We start from the raw sequence: 26,662 nt of genomic DNA on the forward strand, positions 1-26,662 counted from the left end.
TACAGCTCCTGACCTAAGATTCTTCTGAGGACTTTCTGTAGCTTTGGAGCAGAAGCTGCACAGTTCAAATCACCCAAAGGCCCGCATTCATATTTGACTAGCTTGAGAGTTGTAAGAAACCTTTTTCATTATCATTTTAATTTTATTATCATTTTAATTTGGTGCTTTCTTGTTAACCTCGCTGCTTCTGTCTGTATCTTACAGTCTGTGCTCTTCCCTCTCTGTATTGTGACAAGATTCTCTGAGCCCCTCTCTCTGTTGATACTTTCTACTTTTCTTTCTCTACTCCATAGCGTGCACACATTTTCTCATGCTCTGTGCTCCTCATCTGTTCCCCCCTCTTTCTGTTTCCAGACCCACAGGTCTTTCTGCAACCCCATCTCCATTCTCCCCTACTCCCCACTTCTTCTGTTGGTCTCTTTTTGCTACAGCTCAGTGACTCATTATCTTGCAGACTGCCCTATTCTTCAGAAAACGTGGATAAAATGAGAGAATTTTGTAGACTCTGTCCTGTGCTTGTTGGAATAAGGACAAATAAAAATACAATAAATAAATAGTGGCTACTTTGGGAAAATCTTTCTCAGGGCACACATTGCAATGATGATTTTAAGAGTTTTCTTTGAAATTATAAGGTCTGTTGGAAACTCAAAATTTAGATGAGCTCCTTAGACTGTAATCCTCTCTTCACTTACCTGGCAACATGTTCCATTGCACTCGGTGGGACTTACTTCTGAGTAGATATGTATGGGATTGCACTGTTCGTGTTCTAAGAAAGCTGTTGTTCACACGACTAAGATGTTTATATTCCTGAGCAAGCAGGCTGGATATGTACATGCTTGTGTCTATAACTGCGTTAGAGTGAGGCTTAATTTGTGCATCTTGACATCAAGACAGTATTAATGGAGGGAGCTCTTCTCTCTGCGCCTTGCCCTTTGGCTAGAAGGAAAGAGGAAAGAGGAGACTTACCATTCTAAGAGTAGCTTAATAGATTTTTCTTGGCTGCCAGCAGTAATCTGCAGCAGTGTCTCAAGGACATCTCTGTTGTGTTTCATGGCCCAGCTGGAATGCTTGAGGGGTATTTATTAGCTACAATTCAAAATGTTAATAAAAGTCCTTGATGCTCCTCTGGAGGGACTGGTGAACAGTTTGCCCAGTGCTATGCTGCTTGATACACAGCCAGCCTACCAATCACAATATGAAACCCATGATTAGGTGGCTTGTGGTGCTGCATCTGGGGCTTGGCTGGATGTCATAATTCATGGACAAGATAAATACTTTCTCTGGGACCTTGAAAGGGAGCCAGGTCTTGCAATAATAGGAAGATGCCTTTTCATAAAGTAGCAAATATATGGAGAAGGGAAGTACAGATTATCATGCCAAATATAGCAATCATTCTGATAATACAGTCCATAATATTATGGTACTACATCTGCATTTTGGCCAAAATGGATTATGCTCACTGCTTTATTTATGCACTGTAGATTGTTATACATTTAGCACCCAGTCCTGATAGTATTAAAAGTTTTGGATAAAGTTTGCATCCATTCCAGAGGGTTAGTTGTGTTAGTCTGTTGTAGAAAAAAACAAAGACTCCAGTTGGACTTACGCTAACGTATTTATAATGATGTAAGCTTTCAGGGACTAGGGCCTACATCATTAATGCGTCTGAGGATGTGGGACCAGCCACAAAAGCTTATGCCATTTATTGCATTGGTGGTCAATGCTAACAATTATCAGACAGGCCGCTCCTCATTATTTAAAATTTTCCTCATCTGTAAACTCAGTACAAAGTACTCTAAAGAGACCTAAGCACAAATATTGTTGTTGTAATAAGGAGACACAATTCTACCTCACTGTACATATAGGTACTATGAGAGGTAGGCTTGAATCAGAATAAAGGATTTTTCTGTCACACTACATGTGTTAATAGGTTTACCTAGTTGCAAGATGTTTGTGTCAGCAGCAAGAACTGTACTGTGAATGGCCCCTGCAATAACATGTGCTTTCTGCATTTAATTTTTTTCTGACCTCACTGTTTACAATTCTCTCTCTCCCCTTCTATGTATACCTGAAACTCTCGATAACGCTTCATGCATCTGATGAAGTGAACTGTTATAATCCACGAAAGTTTATGCCAGAATAAATTTATTAGCCTTTAAAGTGCCACAAATTTTGCTGCAATAGACTAACACAGATACCCCTATGGGGGAAAAAAATCTAGTAGAAAGAAGGCTCTTCTGCAGTGATCAGGACAAAAGGCCATTGCTGAGTCAAGGGATTCAGCTGCTAAAAGTCTGCAGCCAAGAGCCTTCTTTGCACAAGTTCTAAGTGGTTATTAAAATGATTTGCTCTGTTCGACCAGAGAGAAGCAACAGACAGAACAGATTAGTCTCCTTGCTGGCTTCTTGTTCATTCCAGGAAACATGTCCTGCAGACACCTATACATCATAGTCATCTATGCCCTAGTAACATTAAAGAGGGCAGAGCTATTGCTCTTAAAGGATCACTGTAAATGTAATACACTGTGAGTTACACTGTGGTGGAGGAGGGAGATGAGGATTTTTTTATTATCTACAACTGCATCCCTTTCAAGAGGGGAAGCAAGGACTGTGATGGAATGTGCCTGACAAACATGTTTAGTGGCTTATCTTTTCCTTGGTGCCTTATCTATAGATCTGCAGGATCACTGAGTGTGAGGCCTCTGGGAGTTGTGCCCTTTGATTACACAGCACCAGACCATGCCTCTGGAATGGATGTGCAGAATTTCAAACTTCACCAGCATTTAAACTTGCAATATGCACAGGGGGTGACTTCATATTAGTTAATTAAGAATCACAGTTTACCTGTGCAACAGGTTAATTAACTACATTGCCCTCCTAGGTATCTATGTATTAGTTCATTGGCATTACATCATAAGAAAATGTGTCGTAATCGAAAGACAAAATGTCCTTTCAAAATGGGGACTAGAGAGAGATGCTTGTGTGGTCCTTGTTTTAAATAGGCTCAAGTCCAAATGTAAAAGATCTACAGAATATTAAGTGCAGTGATATGAGGGGGGGGGGAATCTTAGAGGTACTGTTGGTCATCTTTTTGCAACCACACCCATTTAGGCCCAAGCTATTCTCCCTTTAAAAGAAATAGATATTAACTAATATTATATAGTTAAGTTAATCAAAGCATGCACCTAGCACCTGATCCTCAGCAGTGAGCTACTGCAGCCTGTTGCCAAACACTTAGAATTATGGAGCAGGGTTTCCTTCTAGGACAGTTAGCAGGGCTCTCACATAGGCCTAAGGCCTATCAACCCCTCCTCCCTCTCAAAATTATGCAGTTTCCTCATCTCTCTTGACAGGATTCTTTGGGAAGCCCTCCAAATGTGTTAAGTGTTGTATGGTTTTTTAGAGCTGATAGGAGTACTTTTGTGCCATGCTGGTCTTCCATATCTGTTCAATTTTCACCACTGATTAGCTGAAACTGTAGGAACTTTCAGTGCATAACTGAAACCTTATCTGGTTTTATTTTACTTTAACTCTGTGTTCTGGTAGGCAAGTCCTTAGGAACATACCTGCTATCATAGTTTCTTGGGATACACATCCCTATGCATGTCTGAAACCTACTTTCAGGGAGTAAGCTCTTAAGTTCTGGAACATGAGTGTTTAGAGAGAATTTCATGTTAGGACCAGGGGAACTTTTTCCTACCATGGCCCTGGCTTTTTCCTGCTGGAGCACAGGCTGCTATCAGTCAAGTAGAACTGGCCCAGAAACTAGCATGTTTTACTGAATACCACAGAAGTACAGCATGGGTCATGTTAGGAACTTTGATCAAGATAGTGGAGTGCCCTCATAAGGTATCCAGGAGGGAGTAACAGGGATGACATCAGAGCTTTTCTAGAAAAGGAGTGAGTGGGTTATTGATTGCAAATTACAACGTGAATTACTTTAGGTGTTCCCAGGGGAGAGACTGGGTAGAAAGGAGTGAAAATGAGAAAAAGAGTGTGCACTATTCCTAGTCTGCTGAGAAGTACATGAAAGGGAGGGGAAGTGGAGATCATTGATAGTGAGGTGGCTCCAGGTGGAGCAGATTATCTAGGTCACAGCAAGGCTGTACCAGGTAAGGGTACAGCCCTGATAACCCATGGGTTGTTGTTAGGTGCAAACCAGGTAACTGAGACAAAAGAGGAAGTGCAAGGACAAAATCAAAGTGAGCTGATGCACTTTAGTAACATTTATTTATTTAAGTTATAAGCAGTGGAGGCTGGTGGTTCTGGTGTCAGTGGGGTGGTAAATCTGTACCTTGGATAGCTCCTTTAGAGTTCTGACTGGTTCTGACTGAAACTGGGAGTGGATTCACCACCCTGCTGACATTGGAACCACTAGCCTCCACTGTTTAAAAGTCAAGTAAAAAAGATGTGTCTTGACTCCCTTCCTGAATTTAGAGAGGGTGGGTACTAATAACTTCGGCTTCAGCTATGGGGCAGTAATTAAATAAACAAACAAACTCTAAAGGGAATATGTTCCAGAGTCTGGGACACCGAAGAAAGCCATTTCCCATGGGCCTGACACATGGGCCTCTGCAAGTAGAGGGAGTGGTGTTCAAAAAGGCCCCCTCCTGTTAATCGTAATAATTGAGCAGGTTCACACTGAGGCATGTGGTTCCTCAAGTAGCCAGGATCTAAGCTTCTTAGAGTTTTATTGAGCCTGGAAAATGATTGGTAACCAGTGGAAATCTTGCCATATTGATACTGTGCATCAGTTAGCAGCCTAGCTGCTGTATTTTGGACCAGCTGAAGCTTCTTGCTGCTCTCCAAAGGTAACCCCATGTAGAGTGCATTGCCGTAGTCTAACCGTAATGTAACCAAGGCATGGATAACTGTTGCCAGATCAGACTGACTTGAGAGCAGTCGCAGCTGGTGTATATAATCTTAGTTGTATAAATGCACTCATCACTACCGGTGCCACTTGAAGATCCAGGGACAGTGTAGAATCAAGGAGCACTCCCAAGCTACAAACCTGATGTTTCAGGGGGAGCACATCCCCTTCCAGAACAGGTTGAATCCCAATCCCTGAACCAAAGTTTCTACTGACCAACAGCACCTTTGCCTTTTCTGGATTTAATCTCAACTTGTTCACCCCCATTCATCCCATTATTGAGCTTAGGCAGTGTTCAAGGGTGTGGGACGCTTCCTCTGAGTTAGGTGACAAAGAGCAATACAGCTGAGTGTCATCTCCATATTAATGGCATCTCACTCCAAAGATCTGGATGACCACTCCCAGCTGGTTCATGTAGATGTTAAATAATACAAGGGACAGGACAGGATACCACAGAGCAACAGCCATAGTGCTCAACATAAGAACATAAAAGAGCCATGCTGGATCAGACCAAGGTCCATCTAGTCCAGCATTCTGTCCACACAGTGGCCAGCCAGCTATCAACCAGGAACCCAGAAGCAGGACATGAGTGCAACAGCAACCCCCCCCCCCCAATGTTCCCCTGCAACTGGTGTACATAGGTTTACTGCCACTAATAGTGAAGGTAACATATAGCTATCAGGATTAGTAGCCATTGATAGCCTTCTCTTCCAGGAATTTGTCCAATCTCCTTTTAAAGCCATCCAAACCAGTGGCCATCATTACATCTTGTGGTAGTGAATTCCATCGTTTAACTATGCACTGTGTGAAGAAGTATAGATAACTCTGGTTTCTAGTATTATGAGAGAGGGGAAAAAAGTCTCCCTAGCCACATTCTCCACAGCATGCATACTTTTGTACACCACTATCATGTGTCTCCTCACCCACCTTTTCTCTAAGTTAAAACAGTCCCAAATGTTGTAACCTTTCCTCATATGGGAGATGCTCCAGCTCCCTGATCATTTTAGTAGTCCCCAACACCACTTTGACTTCCTGTGACATGACTTGACAGGAAGGACTGGGATATTGCCCCGAAGGCCCAGCCTTGCCAAGCAGTTCGGAAGGATACCACGATTGACAGTATTGAAAGCTGCCAAGAGGTCCAGGACAGTTAATAAGGATGCACTATCCCCCATCCAGTTCCCAGTGCAGGTCTTCCATCAAGGCGACCAAAGCAGTCTCAATCCCATATCCCAGCCAAAAGCCTGATTGAATTGGGTACAGATAATTAGTATCATCCAAATGTGTCTGGAGTTGCAAGGTTACCACCCTCTTAGTCACCTTGGCCAAGAATGGAATGTTTGAAACGTGCCTGTATGTATGCATTTGTTTGTTTCAGATTTTGAATTCTGCTTAGAAAAAATGTTTCCTATCTTAAAAGCTGAAAGAGAGAAGCTGACAGAGCTGATCTACTGGAGCACCAATATTTTCCCCAAAGCACTGTACAGCAAGAACTTGTCAAACACAGACATTCTAAGCAGTTAAGTGCATAGACTGGGGTCCCCAACCTTTTTGGACCCATGGGCATACTTGGGAATTGCTGTGGATACCACCACAAAATGCCTAATAAGTGGATTGCTAAAAGACTGATACTACAACATTGGAAGGATAAACACTCAGCTCCTGTAATGCAATGGATTGAGGACGTTACAATGCTTTCAGTATTTGAGCAGGTGGCATATAGACACCACCTTCAAATGGATACTTATTTAGGCATTTGGGCTGCTTTTGTTGAAGTCGTATACCTGCTAGAAAGTTGTATGCATTTCATGTGTATTCATTGCTGTGGTGATATACAAATCCAAGGATGTGTATTTTAAAAAGGGGGGGGGAGTTTTGTGGGTGCCCATAGGCGCCGCATTGGGGACCCCTGGCATAGACAAAAATCTCAGTTATTAAGAGCTGTCTTTGGATTACCATACTGGAAAGAGGAAAATGTCAGGTTTCCAGCCACTCCATTCCATTTCCTTCCTCACCCAGTTCCAGGGGAGGGGGATGTTCTGCAACATTCTGTCAGCATTCCATGCCCACTGAGCATGCTCAGTTCTCATTGGGCTCTGCACATGCGCGTGCATGCACGCACACACACACAGGATTTTTTCCCCTACAGATTCTTTTTGTATGTGTTCAAGGGATTTCCCTGAGCCTGGTGATACCACCCTCTTGTCCACGGGTGCTGCTGTTTTGGCTACACAAAGATCTACATTTGGAGAATGCATTCACTGTTGTTACACAGTAGGGGTGGGCAGATTTCAAGCTTGTGGCCTCTACTTGTTCTTGTTTTTTACTAGTCCTGCAAGATCCACTAGTCCTGCAAGAGTCAGGTGCACAAGGCATACACTCAGAATTGAAGAGTTCTGAGTCCAGGAATTAGCTTCATGTACTAGAACTGAATGGAGCTCATAGATCTTGCACACAAAAATCCACTCCTGCTTACCCCAAGCTGTCTTCGTTTCAGCAGAATAATAGGCTGGGGGTTGTTTTGTTGCTGCAATTGTTAAACAATTGGTGGTCAAATATGAACAGATCACCTGGAGATCTACTTGTAAATCCAGATCTACTTTCTGCTCACCCCTATTATGCAGGATAATTGGAGAAGCATGGTTAGATAAAGGTTGGAATTGCTTCCTGTAGCGATCCTGTGTGCTCAGAGTGCTGCCAGTAAATCTGAATGAGAGAGCCAGCTGGGCCAGAAAAAGAGTTCAGCTGATGCAATTAAAAGTACTTTCTTTAGGGAGAATGTGACAGCATCCATGCGAAGGCTGCCAAAAAGTATTTACCTATACTTTTTGTATAGTATAAGTGCTCGCCATGCAGCTGTCATTATGTCTAAAGAACTATGATCACACACTGGCCCATACATGTGCAGCCCCTCTGCAGGGCACCATGCAGGCTAAAAAATGTACAACTATTATGCCAGCAGTGTGAGACACCTATTTTTAGTGGCCTCTGTATGGCTTCCATCAAGTTTAAATTGGTCCTTTGGTGTGCTAAGTTTGAAGCATCTGACTAGTAATGTCAAATCACTGTAGGGCACAATCCTATGCATGTTTAAACAGAAAAAAGTCTCACAATTCCCAGCATTCCCCCAGCCAGCATGGCTGCCTTGGGAATGATGGGAGTAGTAGGACTTCCTTCTGTCTAAACATGCATAGGATTGTGCCTTCAGTCATTTTCAGAGCAGCACAATATGGACTATATTATATGTTTTCGCTATCAATAACAGAGAATGTAATTGTATTCCTAAGGCTGTATTTATTCTGCAAATTTAGAAGTCTGCTTAATGAGAGAGACCATGCCAGATGTAGCATTTGCAGACTGCAGGGTTCAGTTACAGGCCTCTTTTGTCCATTTATGGACAATGCCTCTCTTTTCTTGAGAAATGTTCTCCAAACATCCTGGGGTGCCTAGAAGCCCAAAGATAGTACCGGCATGTCTGTACTGAGTAAACTTTGAAAGTCCCCTCTTAGCACCAGCTAAGCTTGGCCAGAATAGTGAGGCAAGGAAGTAACTTGCTTTCTGTTTTGAGGACTGAATTTGTTATGGCCCCACTCCTTCCTCTATATCCTATTTTTCTAAGCATAATGAGATACATGGGAAAATGTTGGTTTTGTTTCAGGGTTTTCCCATTTTGGGTAAACAGCTAGATTGTAATTCTTTTATGGCAACGAGTCAGCAGAGAGCATTCTTGGATTTACTGTTCACCCCCACTGAAATGTGTCGTAAAACATTCAAATTCACATAACATCCTCATGTTCTTTCACTTGTTAGCCTTTCTCAGGGGTCTTTATAGGCTCATTCCGCATGCCTTCTCCAGCTGCTGAGTGAGACGATAGGCAGAGGGGAGGAAGCTGCAGGCTGCTGCGAGCTTATTACTGTTTCCTTTTTTGTCTGAGCTCTTGTTCTTGGAGGTGCATCTGCTCATGCCAGGAAGGTCCCAGTAACAAAGTAAAAGTACAGTCTTGCTATCCCCTCCTCATTCAGACAGGAGGGATATAGTGGAAAAGAGATAGAGGGGGATGTGTTTCACTTAATACATTTAGCAGGCAAGGATAAAAAGGCACCAGCCTTCAAGGCTTTGCAGTTGTATGCTAGACTAGAAGAACTGCTTGAGTTCCCATCAGAGTCTATTTTTCCCTTCCTGGCCAACAAAGGGAGAAAATGCTTAAGGCTGATACTGTCATGATTTTTCTTGTCCCTCTGCTGGGAGTGTGGCTCATGAGCTATTGAGGTGGGTTGGACATAATGCTGAACTGTGGATTCTTATGTGCAGGAGTGTTGGGTTTCCATGCCCCTTCTTCTTGGTTCTAAGCAAACATAATTTGCCATTTCATCTGAACCAGACCTTCTGTGGTTTGTGGAAACCTTAGTTTACTCGCAAACCAGAATTGCAAAATAATAGTTTACCATTACTCTTGGTCTTATTTACCTGGAGAATTCTGAAAACCCAGGACATTTACTTAAATCCATGTGCTGCCTTTGATCCTATGCCCAATAGCCTTGTCTGGTTTCTGTGTCCACACCAGCTGCTTTTTACAGTCTGCTGCTGGCATTTATGAAAAGAGGGATGCAGTTTGCATCACATCCTGTGAACTAGCATGATTTTGCACTTTGTGTGTTTGGGTGCAGAAACATGGTGTCACTTCCTTGTCATTATATCTTGTCTTCACTGTATCAATCTGTGTGTGTGCATTTCCCTCTCTCCTCTTTGACTGAAGCTACAGCCACCTTCTTCTGTTCCATTGTATCCAGCCACTGCCTCCTCCTTCAGCACCAATTTGTTTGCTCAGTCACTTGAAATCAGGAAGGCTCATCAGTGTTTTTTTGCAGATCATAGAACACTAGAGAATATTTTAACAGATTTTCTCCAGTGTGAGAAAATATGGAAAAAGTGGAAGAAAACATGGGATGAGGTGGGATGACAGCAGAAGACTGACGATGTCACGTGGGAGCCCCAAAAATCCCGCAAGCAAGGCAAGCGAATAGCACATTAAAAGCCCATCTGGAAGAGCCCTAAATCTTCCTATCATAAGAAAAAAGATTAATCTTAGTGTGCCAGATGTTTCTTAGAGCTGTTGATGTGATCCCAAAAATCTTATATGGGAATTGTAAGCTATCATATGGCAGGTTGCTTGTTTGAAATAGCTGTGATGGACTAGACCAAGAGAGAATATCCTGTGGAGTTCCTTTGCATCGCGTATGTGTGTGTGCATGCACACCTGCACATGTTTGCACATCAGCTCCATGGTGTACTTGGGTATCAAATTAAAAACACATGTTGATAGGGTGAAAGGCCAGTCTGTCTGTCACAGTTTTCTTTCCTTACAACAGTGAGATGATTCAGGGGCAAATATTGTAGTTGCAGGAATTGTGTGTTTTAAATACTGTTAAACTCAGAAAACCCAATCTATTTGGGACTTGGTAGGTGCAGGAGAAGACTGTGTTACATAAGTCCTTTTGCAGGACTATCTGGCACATTTGGAGTAATGCCGTCACGTTTTTGCCATGTGTGTTTTCTCATATAAAATTTATAAAGATCAACAATTTTTTATTTGTGATTAAAGAAATTCTGTGAAGTATCATTTGTTACTAGACTTAGGGCACATGTTTAGACAGAACAAAGTCCCATAACTACTAGCATGCTGGCTGGGGAATGCTGGGAGTTGTAGGACTTTCTTCTGTCTAAACATTTATAGGATTGAGCCCTTCACTGTCTTCTTCTGGAAGGTGATGAAATAGACACCACCTTCAAAATCTCATTCCCAAGAGTTCAAGCTTGTGAGGGGGAAAACAGATAACCATGCAAGTACTGGTTGCCTGTGTTTTCCCTGAAACTACTGGAACCCAAGTTAAAGGGACACACAGAGAGAATGGGCAGGACCAGCTCCAGGTGTGAGAAGGTCCTTGGCAAAATGTCCTCTGGTAGACCCCTTCTCTACTGGATGGCCCTGGTAGATTTATCTGGTGGTGGTGGGCAGCAGTGGTGGCAGCAGTGTTCTGAAATGTGTCAGGTGGATGGATCTAGCTGGCCCAATAGCTGTGATACTCCGGGGACATTGTGGGAAACTCAGATGGCAGCTAGACTCAGCTGCCTGACACTGCTTGGAGCTCCAGCCCAGGGATTTTTAAAGTGGGCAGGGGCATGGCACTAGCATCGGCAGTGGATCCTGCTTGGACTCTGGGGCCCCTGCAGCTGCCCAAGGTATTTACGTCAGTCCTGAGAATGGGTATTTGCCCTCTTGAAGTAACTTGTAATAAATGCTTTGTAGTTCCCCCTCACCTCTGTACTGCCGCTGCCTCCTCGGTCTCTAGCCTTCATATATGCCAACTGTTTTTCTTAAATTAAGGCAACGTGTTTTGTAGAAGTTATTCACCCTGCTTAAGATCTACAGCTCCCAGAAAATTGAAAGCAATGTGTTAAAAAAAAAAAAATGGCTATATCATATGGATGTGAGTAGTAGCCATGTACAGGTGAGCAAAGGAACATGATTATGAGGCAGCAAAAAGGGAGGTGAGAGCGAGGATAACAATTGACTTTTGTGTATCATTGTGTAAGATTCATATAGTTGCAAAAGGAAGGGAAGATTCTCTTTGAAAATGTGAATTTGTCTCAATTCTTCTATTGCCAAGCCAGTTGCATAACGTAATTCAGAAAGTGAATGGCTGGACCACAAACTATCCAGAGTCTGGAGTTCTGTTTCATCACTCTAACAACCCACTTTTGGGCAGATAGACAGGGTTGTTATATTGTCTTGCTGATCAGTCTTTTTTTCTTTTCCTCCTCAGAGAACCAATTGGAAAGAAGAGATCAGGTAAGGCGATTACTTGTATTTTTTCTCCTTATTTCTGTTTTTTTGATCTGTTCTAAAGTTATTGGAATTTGCCCACAACCATTGACAAGTATAAAGCCTGAGGTGAAGTACATTCTTCCACAGGCCATCCACAGGGAAGGAGATTGGAAGAGTCCATCCTGACATGCTGCTGTTTGTCTTTCTATTATGCCATATTTTATTTCTCCTTCAGTGTGCAGGCTAATGGAGGACTAAGGTACATGTGTCAAAAATGTGATTTTTTTGTATGTATTGCATTATTATATATTTGTTGCTAACTGTGGGGCCATTAGCCTTTATTATCTTATCCAGAAATCGTACAGACTTTCTCCTGTTATGGGATATCATAGTAGGAGAGACTGGAAGAGCATTATTCCAGTCTGTTTGCAGCTAAGGTTGCCATTTAGCCAAAATTTCATTGTTCATGCTTGAAGCTGGCTTTGGGTTATGAAGCCTGGTAAAACATGGCACTTGAAGATTTTTGGAGAGAGAAAGTGTCAGAGTTACTGAGAAATCAATAGTACACATGTAGTGCAAAAGTGCATGTAAATGTATCTTCGTGGGAGTGGTCCCTCCACTGTCTTGTCTGCTAACTTTTGACATGCAGAGCAGCTAGATATATAGTATGCTGCAGATATGTTGCTGCCTCAGTGCTTCACTTGTCTTCAGCTCTGTTGCAGCACAGCTGGGTCTGAATCCTGCCCATGCCTGTCTGTCATCTTCCAGTGTAGCATCTAACCTGCCTGCAGTGCAGATGGCGAGCCTGTGTTTTTTACTTGCAACCCGTTCGTTCGCCTCTGCATAATGAGAGATGAGGCAGGCAGAGGCAGCCTTCCACAACCTGCTGCTTTCCAGATGTGTTGCACTGCAGTGGCCATGCTGGCTGGATTTGGTGTCCAACACCTCTGGAGGTTACCAGGTTGGGGAAAGCTGCTGTAGGGTTTGCACAGCAGAAAGGAGAGTGTGGGAGAAGCAGTAGCCTATTGGTAGGAAGAGGATGATGAAAACGTGTTCTTAGAAGGCTTTTCCTTTTGATCAGCAAGCCCCAAATTAGGTATGTGTCATTGTAAGCATTAGCAGGAGACTGTGTTCTGAGCTACTTTGTTTCCCTTGTGTTTTATTGCCTGACAAAGCAGGCTGGCCAAACGTGCCTGGGGCTGATTGCCGCAAACCAAGTTACCTCCTAGAGCAATACTTCCAACAATAATTTCACAGCAGGTTCACCCTTATGTTTTGGTCAAAAGAGCATATCAATCACATAACATGCCTGCTTTCTGTTATGGCTAAACATGCAGATTTTTCTATTTTGGCTCTGGGGCTCAGTGCTAGCTAGCTGGTTGCATTCCAAAATACCGTTTCATCAGGAATCCAGTCCTGTAGGGCAATTAAATGTCTTATTATTTCCCTAGACCTGCCTGCTTGCTTCAGTTTCCTTATTGTAGCAAATGATACTATTTTAACTCCTGGCAGCCTGAAAATATAATACACTTTAGAACAAATTTGTTTATTCCCAGTGTAGAAATACTATTCGGCTTAGTTTTTTCAAAGCTTGAATAGAACAGTCCCACTGAACATATTCCAGTTCATAAATACATCACACACACGAGATAACGATGGATAGAGATATTGCCAGCAATACCAGTGGCTGCTGCTCATGTATTTACACATACCTTAAGTAGAAGTAGCAGATAAGGCATTGGGTCTTCTACCTCTTTTTGTAAGTGGTTCTGATTTTTACCGCTGTCTCTGCCAAAGGACAAACTACTTGTTCATGTGGGCCATCTTGTGGGCCCAACTCCATCCTATGCTACTTTCTTCCTAACTTACAACTCGTTTTGGAGATGGGGGGGGGAGATATTCCCACCCTTATATTAATCCACCTCATGTGGAATGAAGGTTTAGGTGCAATATCTGTAAGGATGTCTTTTCCCACCATAGGAAAATGTTCAGAAAATTTGTATATGTTCTGTGTGCACAACAGATAAACCAGGACCCTTGAGGAGATGAAGGGGTAGCTGCCCCAGGTCATGTAAATAGCTGAGCTCTCTAACAAATTACAGCGGGTAAAATAGAACCATTTATTCATTTGTTTGCTCCAAGCCTGAAAACACTTGACCTATACCTCCCCACACCCCTACTTAGGTTTTTTCCCCCCTAAAACTTTTTTTTGTACTTCTGCAATCCTTGGAGTTGCCCCAAGCCTGCTGATACCACTGTCTTGAGTGAGGATTGTGCTGTTTGGGCTATATGAGTCTATACTTGGAGTATGAGCTCACTGTTACTATATATGATACCGTCCCTCATCTTGAGGAACAAAAATGACACGTTTTTCTTTGGTTAATCACCCCATTACTTTCACATCTCTGTGTTTCTATTCTTATACCACCCTCATTGCCTTTCTCCACCATTTTTGTTCCTTTATTAGGATTTATCCAGAGAACGGCTTCTTTCCTCCTGAGAGGTAGTAAAAGCAACTCATTGCTTGGACTTGCTTTCACATTTCCTTTCTCTTGGGCAACACGTGCTGTTCCTCTTGGGCAGTCCAGGCACCGCTACCTTGCTACTGCTTTGTAGGGTTGCTTCTGCCCTCTGGATAGGGAATAGTGGGGAGTGTGTGTGTGTGTGTGTGTGTGTGAGTTCATTTAACAAATTCTCATTGACTATCACTATGAATGAGTTAACAAACCCCCCACTGGGCTGGTTTACAGCTAGCTAGGTGGCAACTCTACTGCTTTGCTGGTGGTGGCCTCAAGCTTTAATGATAGGCTGGGAAGAAATCACACAGTGGGTTTAATGAAAAACAAGTTGAGTGGCTGGTAGTATTGCCACATCAGGCACAAATGAGTAGCTATTGCTCATGTGCACACAGTCATTTAAATATATGCAAATGTAAAACTGACCATTTACTAACACTGAGGTTTAACATCATATATATAACATTTTAGCAAATAAAAGCCAAAACATTCAGATGGTGTTAAATCTGTTTCTTATCATTAGCTTACTTTCATATATGAGACTTCAATAAATGGGCTAGTTTAAAGCCGACTAAATTGCTACAAATATTCTGTTTTTTATTTATAGTGGCTATTGGCCATAACAAATGGAGAAGGTCACAGTCATATAAACAATGTACATAGAATGCAGTTATTACAAATACTGAAACTTAATGATGTGTCAGTCCTACCCAACCTTCTTAATGGAATCAGGAATCATACAAAAATTGTACAAAAATTGGCTCCTTTGAAGGGCAGATTTAGGTGTTCATTTTTTGAAAGGTTGTGTTTTAGTGTCTAAATCTTAAGTGGAGATTCCCTACCACCACCACCTTGGGCTCACTGTACATACATACATGTTTTCATATACATGCCCTTTATTTGTCAATTTTGATTTGGCTAATAATTTAGGTTTGTTCGCAGATAATTGAAGACTGTTTTAAATCTTCCGATAAAAACATCTAATTATGCATGTTTCCACAGCAGTTAGAGGTAATGTGAATTGGGGCAAGGGACTTCTTTAGTGAGGTTCATAACCTATTGTCCTCAACAGCCCCTGGCCTAAATATGTCAATGATGTGTTGATGAACAGCAGTTTGGTTAAATATAACTTCCCCACTCTGACAAAGCTTATCAATAAATGAGATTCACAGTAACAGTCCTCATAGGGTTTCTATGGCAGTTCATAAGTTCTGTCTTCCATGGTATCATGGCATACTTTGTGTAGGAAGATTGTGGGGAGGGAGGAGCCAAAGAGGGCATAAATCGTCACTCAGACTAGACTTGACCTTCTGCAGAGAACATGATCATGATCAAATAATTCATGAAATTAAGAAATCAGAGTGAAAAATAACTTTGCCCTTGCCTTTTTGAGTGGATTTTCTGTCTCTCTCCTCCCCTTCCCCCTCCCCTTTCTCTTCTGTACTACTTACTTACTAGTCTCTGAAAGTGATATAAAATATTGTATTAGAGACAGCATACTGGGTTCCATGACTGTGCAGGACAATCTTATGAGCAAGCCTAATCAGAGGAGATTCCAAAACTAGATTGGCAGTTTTAAGTAGTGCCATTTTCTAGTTTTAATTAGTCCTCAGTCATGTGCTGAACCCTTGCTTTTGCACTCAGTGGGGCTATTGTCTGTCTTTTCTGGTGTGAAGTCACCAGTACTCAGATCTATGTAGCATATTCAAGTCCAATAGCTAGAGTACAGTTGTACATTAATATTGCACTTTAAATTTGAGATTTGTGACCATCTTGCACAAAGAAACTTTCTATCAGATATTCATATTGGCGATATTCTTCTCAGTAGCACTTTACAGCACTTTTGATTATTTTAATAGGTTCTTTGACCAACTTTAATCAGTACTTTGACCCTATTCAAAAGACCACTGATTAAGTAAAAACTCATTAGAACAATAAGTGTACCTGTTTGTTGTTCCAAGTGAGTTAGTAGCTTTCAACAGAATGTGACATGTCCTCATAGAATCTGTTTATGTTTCTTGATCACCTTCATGCATGCATGTTTATTGTTTAATATCTAATCACTTGCCGATTCCCAAACAAGTGTGGATTATCTCCAGTGAATTGTAATTGTCACAATGTTCGGTAATATGAAGGATCTATCTGCTGTGATTAATTAGTTGTAATCTGTAATGGCTGATGGACACAGGCAAGTCACACCTTGATCTACGTGATAAATATGCACGTGTGAACTGCTTTCAGATTTCCTCCCTACATCGGATGCTGCCTCCTGTTGCCTTCTCTTTGGAGGTAAAAATGCTGTGGTAGTTAAAGAACCTCACACTTATCTCAGAGAAGGCAATTTTTCTTGTTAATGCAACCTCACAGTTTAGCGGCTGGGAATAATTGTCCTGAGAGAAGGAGCTGCTGAAAACAATTCCCAGCTTTTCCGCTCAGTGCTGTTTACTGCTTTGTGTTGCTGGTTTAATAGGTACTTTGGAGGTGCCAGAGCTGCATTTCGAAGCTGCAAATAGCCCCAGAGCACTATGAGTAATTACATGGGGAGTTGGGGGCAGGAAAAAGGTTCTCTTCTCTTTTCCTGTAGTTGTTTGCTGGATGACTCCACTCTTTGGTCTAGTCAGAATGGCAGTTGGCATCAAACAAGGGATGGGGCCTACAGTTCTAAGGCACATCCATTCTTTTCCAAGAGTTATATTTGTCTCATCCTGGCAGCTCCTTCCAATCATCTTCTCTGGATGGGATGCTGTAATTAGAAGTAACTACGCCTCTGCACCGCTCACCTGAAACATTGTGGAGAGTTGTTTATGGTATAACATGATGGAAGATTGTCTTTTGTTCCTTTCAGTGAGCCTTTTCTAGAAAAAAATCTAACAAAACAGGTCTTCCCAGAGATTGAATTTTCTGGCAAGCTTGGAATCCGATACACTAAAAGCTATTAAAACCTAGCCAAGCTCGTTTGACCCTCTGTCTCTCCAACACCACCAGGCTGTTCTTTCCACAAGGCCTTCTTTCTCCGGTGCAGTTTTCATGGTGATGTTTTCAATCAGTTTTCTCCACTTGAATGAGTCTGTCTTGCCAGCTCTTCAATTCAGAGCCAACTGATTGCCCACACTTGGGGAACCCAGCTTATTTTCACAGCCCACCATGAATGTTGTTGCTCTGCTTCCTTTAACCTATTTGCTTTGCTTTGAAATTTTAGCTTTTGAATTTAAAGCATAGATTTTCTTTTCTCATTTAGCCCGTACATCTTTCTTTTGCCTGGTGTATCGAAGGGGAAGCAATTTTTGCTCTTTCCCTTTACTTGCAAGACACCCAGTTGGTATGGTTGGCAGAACAAGATAAACAAACAGTGCCAAAATATGAAAAGAGAGACATGCTTTCTATTTTTTCCCCTTTCCCCAAACATATTGTAATTAAAGGTGTTTCCCTCCTTTTGCTATTGAGACATGGACAAACTGAACTAATCTGGTGCACAGGGGTTAACTAGCAGAGCCAGCCCCAGACACTTTGCTACCTGAGGCGGGGCAGCACATGGTATGTGTCTTCCCCTTCCCAGTCAAGGTGCATAGTACCCAAGGCCATCAGGTCATTTTGGTACCTAAAACAGAAAATCCTGCAAACACTTCTTTCCCTCCCTGGCAGTAACAAATACAGTAGTGATAAATTTGAGTAAGAAACAATTTGCTACCCTTTCATGATATCCAAAATCTGCTGCTTGATGCAGCTGCATCACTCTCCCTAATGGTAGGGCCAGCCCTGTTAACTAGAGAACAAATGTAGTTTCAAACAAAACAAACAAAAAACATTCAGTGTGTGTAGTCAGTTTACACTGAGTTGTCCAAACTGAAATGTTACATAGGTGAAGAGAAGTAGATCTGCATCTGAAACGTTTAAAAGAAATAAGTGAGTCCCGGACAGGCATTGCCCCAAGGCTGCACTTTTACGTACACTTATGTGGGAATAAGTCCAATCGAACTTGGTGGGATTTACTTCTGAAGAAAAATACATAAGATTGGGCTGTTATGGAGTTCAGGTGATCACCCACAGCAGCAGCTAATCGAAATTCTGCCTTGGTATGTGTAGTTTTATCAGATAGAAATGGTCCTTTGATTATTACTTTTTAATCTAGTACGTTACATTGCTCCATCTTTTCCAGTTCTTTTTGTATCTCCTTCTTCTCTCTTAATGATGGGTTTCACACATTTTCCTTTATGGGAAAACTCTGCTGCCCCTTAGCGGCTCTGATTTATTTATTTAGCAAATACCTGGGGTATGGTATCCCAAAGCTGCCTCCACAAACAGCAGTCAAGATGCTGTTTTGGAATGCAAAGGAAGAACTATGTGTTAAACTGCAAAGATCAGCTGAATTCTTGAGGGTTGTGGTCCCTGAGGCCTAAAACCACATCCTCCGGAAGTAGAGGCCTAGATTTCTTGCTGGGCCAGATGGAGTGACCACAGGAAATGACTCCAGATAAAGAGCCATGCAAGACCCTAATGTAAAGCGAGAGTTATGCTCCCTTGCAATTAATATAGATTTGCCCACTGAAATGAAGTTCTCTAGATAGTATAGCTGTGCTTAATTGGAAATATCTTAATTGTTACATAAATTTGAAAAGGCTTTTGAATTATCACACTCCTTTTTAAGCATTTTCACTATTATTCTTTTACCTTCCTAGTGAAGAGAGAGGCTTTGCACATTTGTAAGATTAATAGAATTTCTACCCAGCAGTCAAATACTGTAGCTTAATCCTGCAAAACCTTGAGTCAGTGGAAATGTTGCAGAAAGCTTTGCTCATGACTGTGCTTTTAAAGTGAGAATTCTTAGTCCGTACTTCAGTTTGCCTGCTCAGTCCAGTCTCTGTCCAGTCGCTTTCCTTGCATGTCCTGCTAGCTAGATTTTAATGATGAAAAAGTTAATAAAATTGATTGGTGGAGGACAGTGATGTGAGGGAGGCCTTAAGAATACCTAGAAAGGCGGTGTTTTTCCTATACCTTCTCCCCAGTCTATAGTGTCCAAATTATTCGATCAAGACTGTGTGCCCAGTTCAGTCTTATTATCGAGGTAGGCCTGATCTTTGGATTCTGTTAGTGTTTAAGTTGATTAATGATGACTGGTTGAAGGACATGTAACACCTACCTATTGTCATTAATTTTCTTAAATCTGAGGAAAGCCCCAAAGATCAGAGAGAGAGAGACTTGTGACAGACTGATGATGCATCTACAGTCAATTAGAAATATTGTCAAGCCTTGCTACACAACTTCAGCCACAAGTTGTCACAAAATTCTCCAGAGTGTATGGCTGAAACTAGATGGTACACAGATCTTCTGATGACTACCAAAAGCAGGTGTCCCACATCTCCCAGTAATGTCTAGTGTACTGAAATGCATAACATTGGTCTGGTTTGCATGTAATGCCAACCCAGAGTATGGATTGTCATTGAATCATGGGTTGTCGCTGTGTGTGAACCCTGCACTATGGTGTAACTATGGGTTGTTAACCGTGAACAACCCAGGAAGAGAACCCATGGCATGTTGTTGGGTTGTGAACTCTGGGTTGCTTGTAGTTAACAGTCCATAGTTAAACCATAGTGCAGGGTTCACACATAGCAACAACCCACAGTTCAACAATAACTCACAATTCAGTGACATCCCATACTCAATCCATACCCTGGGTTGTCATTGTGTGTGATCCAGTTCTTTATATCATCACTTTGGGAAAATTCACAAACAGCAGGCAGTGAAGTGGCATGGGAGAAGAAAATTGCAGTATGAGGATGTCACTTTACTACCCATTTGTGATGTGTGTCTGGTAAAGGAGTTGTTCTACAACTCCGAACATGGACAGGGCACAAGTATGTTAGAAGGACCTAGCTCAGGGGTGGGGAACTTCTTTTAGTCTAATGGCTGAATTCAGTTTTGGAGAAGCTCTCAGGGGCCTCATTCCAGGGGTGGGTGGGGCCAAAGGCAAAATGTGTGAGGCCATAATACCAAAAATACCAGCATATTAAAATTCTTACTGTCAGTAACTAAGCCTTAGGAGAGGCATTTCAATGTTTCAGAATGGGGAAAAAACTGTGCAAAAGTTGGAAAGCCACCAAATAATTGGCAGTCAGGGGAAAGGGGTTTTGGCCAAGAAAAGGGGGCATGGCTCTCTGGGAAACCCCAGAGGATTGAATTTGGCCCACAGGCCTGAGGTTCCCCACTTCTGACCTAAGCTGCATAAATCTTAGTTGTTGCCTGTTCCCATCTCCCTATCACTCTGGCTGTTATAGTTCTAAGCTCTAAGATGTCCCTTGTCCTATAGCCATGATCATGTGAAAAATAAGGAAAAACACATGGTGAGATGCACTGCACTTGGTGACCAAGTGTTTTGTCTTTTTCCCTATAATACAGGTGGAGATTTGGCATCTGCCGATCCGATGGTCCTGGAACAGTATGTGGTGGTAGCAGATTACCAAAAGCAAGAGAGCTCTGAGATTAGTTTGTGTGCAGGCCAAGTGGTGGACATAATTGAGAAGAATGAATCTGGTAAGGAGAGCTCAGCTGGAACATGACATGAAGTTAGAACTTGTAAAAAGGATCTCTTAATCCCCATAGGTTCCTAATAAGATATGAAGTCAAGTGCTGGTCCAAAGCGTGATTTGCTGAATCCATGTATCTAGAAGGTCAGCTTGTGAGAACTTACCTGTGCAAGTAATGCCGGGTTTAAGGGCTACTTAGCTTTTATCCCAGCTCCTGCCCCACATATTGCTTGTGTACTTTATGCTGAATTGTCCTTAGCATCAAGCTACCTAGGCCCAAGGTTCCCATTTCAGAGCCTCCATATTAGATTAAAGAAAGGAGGATGCCTTTCATAGTTGCCTTTCCAGCTTCTTTGACTGGCAAGTAATTCACTCGCATTCCTGCAATTATCCTAATTTATTTAGTAATTTGACCCATCTAGAGGGAACTATGCTTAGAACTGAATTAAACGTTGTTTTTCAAAGAAAATAATATGTAACATGTTTTTGTCTTGCTTATTTACATAAAATAAGAAATAGGCTCTGAAAATAACACTGGATTTGCATTTTGAGTTATAGGGAAAATTATACTATGTGATTATGCTAGCTGGCAATTCATTTTTTTTCAGCAAGATGAAGCAAATTAGTTGCTGCTGTTGATGTGACTTTAAATTAAAGAAAAGACCCTGCTACAGTTTCTATCCACAACCTACCCATTGTGAAGCAGGGATGTAAACACTGTTGCTGTTCCAAAGCATAATGTAGTAAATTTTTATGGATAGTTTTTAACTTTTTATTATTCTCTACTCAAATAGCTTTTATATAAATTACCCATTGTGATTTGCGTTGGTGTCATACACAAGTCAAATAATTTCATAGCTGTTCACTGAATAGTTTCGGTTTCCATTCAAAATAGCCTTCTTATGAATTCTGAATTCACATAAAAAGCAGTAAATGGAATGATGGTATTAATTAGGCTGGGTTTACTGTTCAAGCTCAGGGAAATGCAGGAAAAGTCTACAGAAGTAACATCACCTATATATGTAAAGTCAGCTCCCGACATATCATTATTCTGTCATGTTTTAGTGTGACCAAGAATGACTCCAAGGCAGGGCTATGCAAATAGGATCTGGCTTGATTCTCTATGGCTCCTATTGGGTTCTATGGGACATTATGGGCTGCTATCTGAGACCCAGCTGTGAGGGGGCAGAACCTGCTTTGCACTCCAGAAGTGAGTATCTTCAGGTGCAGTAGCAGGTTTAGCCCGCATCCTGTTGGTGCCCCTGAGTGAAGGCCTTTATTTTCAACCATATGAGCAAATGATTGCCATTCATTCCTATGGAGAAAAGCACTTATGCACTTGAGGACAACATTGTGATGGAGATAAAAATTGCCAATCACCCTTGATACTGGGTGACCCAAATATGTCTTCCTCCTGAAGGCTCCTTCAGCACTCTGGTTAACTGCAGCTTTCAAGGAGGGGACCGGAAAACAATCTTTTGGAACCGTACAAAGTCTTACATATATAGTAGCATGGGGGCTGTTGAAATGTGGTATGCGGTAACCTTGAGTTCAGTGTTTTAGTTGTGGCAATGGGTGGTGATTTGTTTTGAGGGATTTTTTTTTCACAGAGCCTAAATCAAAAAGGACCAGATCCTTTGAGGCTGGTGGATAGATAGTTGTCGAAAGCTAGAACTGGATGTGTCTTTCCAACTAAGAACACTTCCTCTTATCTTTAGGCTGGTGGTTTGTGAGCACATTGGATGAACAAGGATGGGTCCCGGCTACATGTCTAGAGGTTCAGGATGGAATTCAGGATGAATTTTCAATGGAACCTGAAGAAGGTGAGAAAACAGCTTGAGACACCCCTAAAGTAGCCCAAATTGTTCCCAGGTTTGTTCTTTGAACCATTTTAGTCCAGTTAAATTTTGCAGGGTTGTATCCAAGTAGAAAAAAAAAGACTTAAGCCACTTGATCTGATATAATTGTTAGAGAAAGTGATGCTAACAAGCTTGTTTGTGGGAGCCTCATCCTTCCTCAGCCTCAGCACCCAAGTGTTCCTCTATCCACAAGCCACAAGTGAAGTATTCCTCCCATCAATGAGCCTCAAGCCACACCAGCGTAGGCTCTGAATTAAGACCCCCAATACCAGGGGTGGGCAAGTTGTGGGCCCCCAGATGCTTTAGCCTATAGTTCCCATCATCCCTAGACAGCATAGCCCATGGCGAGGGATCATGGGAGTCATAGGCCAAAACATCTGGAGGGCTACAAGTTGCCCGCCCCTCCCCTGTACAGATGCTTAAGTGGCTTGTCTTGGGTAGAAACAAACAGCAGGACAGCTGCTCTTTATCCCAGAGCAATATTCATTACAGCGATTAACGCTGGAAAGCAAGAGTAATTTAAATGGAGCCCACAGTGGTCTCCCATCCCAGGACTGATCAGGTTCTCACCCACTTAGCGTTAACAATGCTACAATATTATGTAATCTCAGAACCAGCACCGGTGCAAGATCCCTTCCACCTGAGGCAGGAGACTGCCCTCTGTTCTCTACCCTCTGGCGATGACAGCAACCACCATGACCACCGCTCTTCCCTCCCCTGGCTGCCCCCACCTCAGGCCTCTCCCTTGAAGCCTTGATAAGGGGTCCTTCCTCAGAGCATTTGTTGGTGGGGATGTGGCCCTGAAGACTGCCTGTGCCATGGCAGCACAGGTGATCTCCAGGGCCACCTCTCCTCCAGTGCCTCACCCTGAGGAAGGACTCCTTACAATGAGGCTTTTGGGCTGGGCTCTTTGGAGAGCCATGCTGGGTGCTCTCTCTTTTGAGTGGCTGGTGGGGCTTCTCAGAGAGTCTCCCTGTTTGCCGCTGTGCTCTGAGGGATCCTCGAAATGAGGCATTGGGCGCTCCAGAGAGCTGTGCCAGCCACTCTTTTGTTGCAGCAGAGAGCGACCAGCATGGCTTTCTGGACTGCTGGATGGGGCACGCAGTTCTTCTGGCAGTGGGATCCTCCGCTCTTCAGGATCAGCTGCCTGAGGTGGGGGATTCACCCCACCTCATAGAAGAACTGCCCCTGCCCAGGGCATCTGTTAGACCCTTCCCATGGTAGCCTCTTGAGTTACGGTGGGAGGAGAAACATAGAGACAAACATTATCAGAGCAGGTCAAAGTGCTTCTAAAACGATGTCAGAAGTGCCCCCACATTTTTATGAAGCAGTTTTCTGAGTGTGTGTGTGTGTGTGTTGTGGGGTTGTTGTTTTAGAAAGTGGAGACGGATACTGTCATTTTCGTGTAACTCCTTTGTTAAGCAAGGCATTCGAGTCTTTGAGATGGACCGGGGAGGGAAACATGTTGTCTCATTGTGGAATTGCGCCTCCTTTTAAACAAGGCTGTTTCTTCAAGAGATGAAAAGTTGCCTCCTTACACCCTGTTTTGTCCCTCTCCTGCTTCCCCAACATGCTCCACCCAGTCCCATGGAGATACTGGTCTCTCCCCAGACATGTGGGCCGCCGACGGACTCTTGGGGACTTGTACACCAGTGGATGGGGTCAAGGTGGATGCTGTGGAGATTTCTTCTGTTGACCTTCTGTTGTGCTTTGGACATTTGTCTGCCCCTGTTTCTGCATGTGCTACCCACTGTGGTGTTTTGCATGCCTTCTTGCATGTGATATATAATTTATTCCTCTGTATTTCCTTGTATGCACTGTTGGTCCTAAGTGTTAAACTGTCTTACACTTGTGATTCCCCCCCACCCCCCAGTCCTGCTTCTGATACAAGGTAAATGCCTCATGATTACAAGTTCTGCTCTTCAGTGCATTGTGCCCAACCAGATGTGACTTTTCATCTAACATGCCAGTTTTTTCAAAATGCAAATTGCATCAGCTGGGAGGTCCAAAAAGATCCCAGGACTACAGCAAGGGAGCAAAAGGCTTAATTCTCCCTTTGTGCCTGCTGCTAACCTAGTAATTATAAATCATACACACACACAGCTGATTCTGTTTGCATTTTTAAAAACTTGTACATTAAATGCAAATTCAAGAGAGTAGCTGTGTTAGTCTATTGCAGCAAAAACATCAGAGAGTCTTCTGGCAACTTAAAGACTAACAAATGTATTTTGGCATAAGTTTTTGTGGACTGAAGTCAACTTCATCAGGTGCAAGAAGTGGTCTTGACAGTTTCATGTACACATACAGTACAGGGTAGGAGGGAGAATTGTAAACAGTGAGGTCAGAAGGAGGCTGAAGTGTTCTTTCACTGAAATTTGAACTTTGCCATTCTGATGTCATTTAGTCTTTTCTGTAGAGACTGGCCTATTTGCTGTGTGTAGAATGTAGAAGGGCATTGCTGAGAGAAGATGGCATATATCAGATTGGAAAATGAGCAAGTGAAGGAGCCCCTAATTTTGTGGGTGAATATTAGGTCCTGTAATAGTGTTTCCAGAGTAGATACGGGAACAGAGCTGGCATCTGGGTTTGTTGCAAGGTCTTGTCCCTGTGTTAGTATCCTTGTTATATGGATAGTGAGTTGTTGCTAGTGATAGTTGTTGCTAGTGAGTAGCTGTTTTAGTTGGGGGAGGCTGTCTATAAGCAAGTACAGGCCTACGACCCAAAGCCTGTGAGAGGAAAGTGTCATTGTCCAGAATGGGTGGGTAGAAGGTAGATCTCCTGATGTTTTGGACTTCAACTCCCAGAAGCCCCTGGCAGCATGGCCAATGGTCAGGAATGCTAGGAACTGAAGTCTAAAACATCTGGAGATCTACTTTCTATCCACCACTGGTCCAGGATGGGCTGTAGGTCATTGATGATGGATTTAACATCACATCTGGTTTGACACTCAGTGTGGGTTTCAGCTTTTTGCATTGTGTTTAGAACTTATTCTATGGCAAATCTAGAAAGGAGAGAAAGGTCAGCACAGAACCCTTGGATACAATGGGGTGCTTAGGAGCTTTCATGTTTCTGCCATATTCCATGTAATTCTGACTGTATCCTGATGCCATAACATCTGTCTGATGTGTTCAGTGTTCATTGCTGCTGACAGTCTACCAATGTCTTGCTGACTTGTAATAAGCCTGTAGTGAAAACAGTTGTTGTGGCTGATGTTTCAGAACTACAATGAAAAACATGCCGGTTGTGTGCTCAGCCATTTGGACACACTGATAACATAGGAACTTCTGGCTCACATGCAAATCCACCTAAGGATTGTGACTGTGATTGTTGCTTCTGCTCTTCCTTCCAGGGGGATCATTAATTGGCTTTAAAATTAATTTCAATATAATTTATTTCATGTTCTGCACTAGACATATCTAGAAATGAGAAAGCACTGGGGGATGCAGATGAATATAAGGGGCTGATACAAACTGTATGGAAGGGCTCTAGCTAGTATCAGTTTGGTGGCTCTGCATGGGGAAAGTAGGCAACAAAAGCATAATTTGTTCCATATTGGCAGTGCAGGTGTTCAGTGTGCATTTGTGTGACTTTCTTCCTTCTCTTTTCATAAAGTAAAGCTGTCACACTTCTGCTGTCATTGACACAAGGTGGTGGTGTAGTGGTAAATCTTGAAGTGCAGGTGCTCATCGTGACAGCCCCCGTAGCCATGTCCCCAAGGAGAGGACAAAAATTCAGGCAGCTGTGTTGATCCTTACCTACAAAACAATTCTAGCAGTTTTCGTCTCCACCAGGAGCAGGTCTTTCATAAAGTGATTGGGTCTTAATTGCCCATTCAAGACCAGGCTACCCCTAAATACTTTGCATGACAACCGAGATGGCTCACAACTATATATTATTCCAGAGAAAAGTCATTCCTCCACCCGAGCTACTGTGGGGATTGCAGCTACGCTCAGAGGGAACAGGGAATTCTGAGGGGCTGGCTGGCAGATGGCGTCAGCGTGGCTGCTCATCGAAAGGTCCTGGTGCTGTGTCCCTGTGAACTCTGGCTCCGCTATACCACTGCATGATAT

At 42.7% G+C, this 26,662-nt stretch overlaps 1 protein-coding gene across 4 annotated transcripts in view; it reads left to right on the forward strand.

The window, feature by feature from the left end:
- SH3PXD2B (SH3 and PX domains 2B) overlaps positions 1–26,662 on the forward strand; it is a 163,686-nt gene that overhangs the window by 114,094 nt on the left and 22,930 nt on the right. The window contains exons 6-10 of one of the 4 annotated variants that reach the window (XM_084838686.1): positions 11,695–11,720; positions 14,164–14,199; positions 20,606–20,740; positions 22,452–22,556; positions 24,176–24,259. In XM_084838686.1, the coding sequence (XP_084694812.1) occupies positions 11,695–11,720; positions 14,164–14,199; positions 20,606–20,740; positions 22,452–22,556; positions 24,176–24,259 (386 nt within the window). Of the gene's footprint in view, positions 1–11,694; positions 11,721–11,880; positions 11,956–14,163; positions 14,200–20,605; positions 20,741–22,451; positions 22,557–24,175; positions 24,260–26,662 lie in introns of those variants that run through there. The other 3 variants (XM_084838681.1, XM_084838682.1, XM_084838683.1) reach the window with 3 other exon arrangements.

The sequence above is a fragment of the Heloderma suspectum genome, chromosome 2, assembly GCF_057233095.1.
Source record: "Heloderma suspectum isolate Gila_16-S chromosome 2, 16-S_ref, whole genome shotgun sequence".
NCBI lineage: Eukaryota > Metazoa > Chordata > Lepidosauria > Squamata > Helodermatidae > Heloderma > Heloderma suspectum.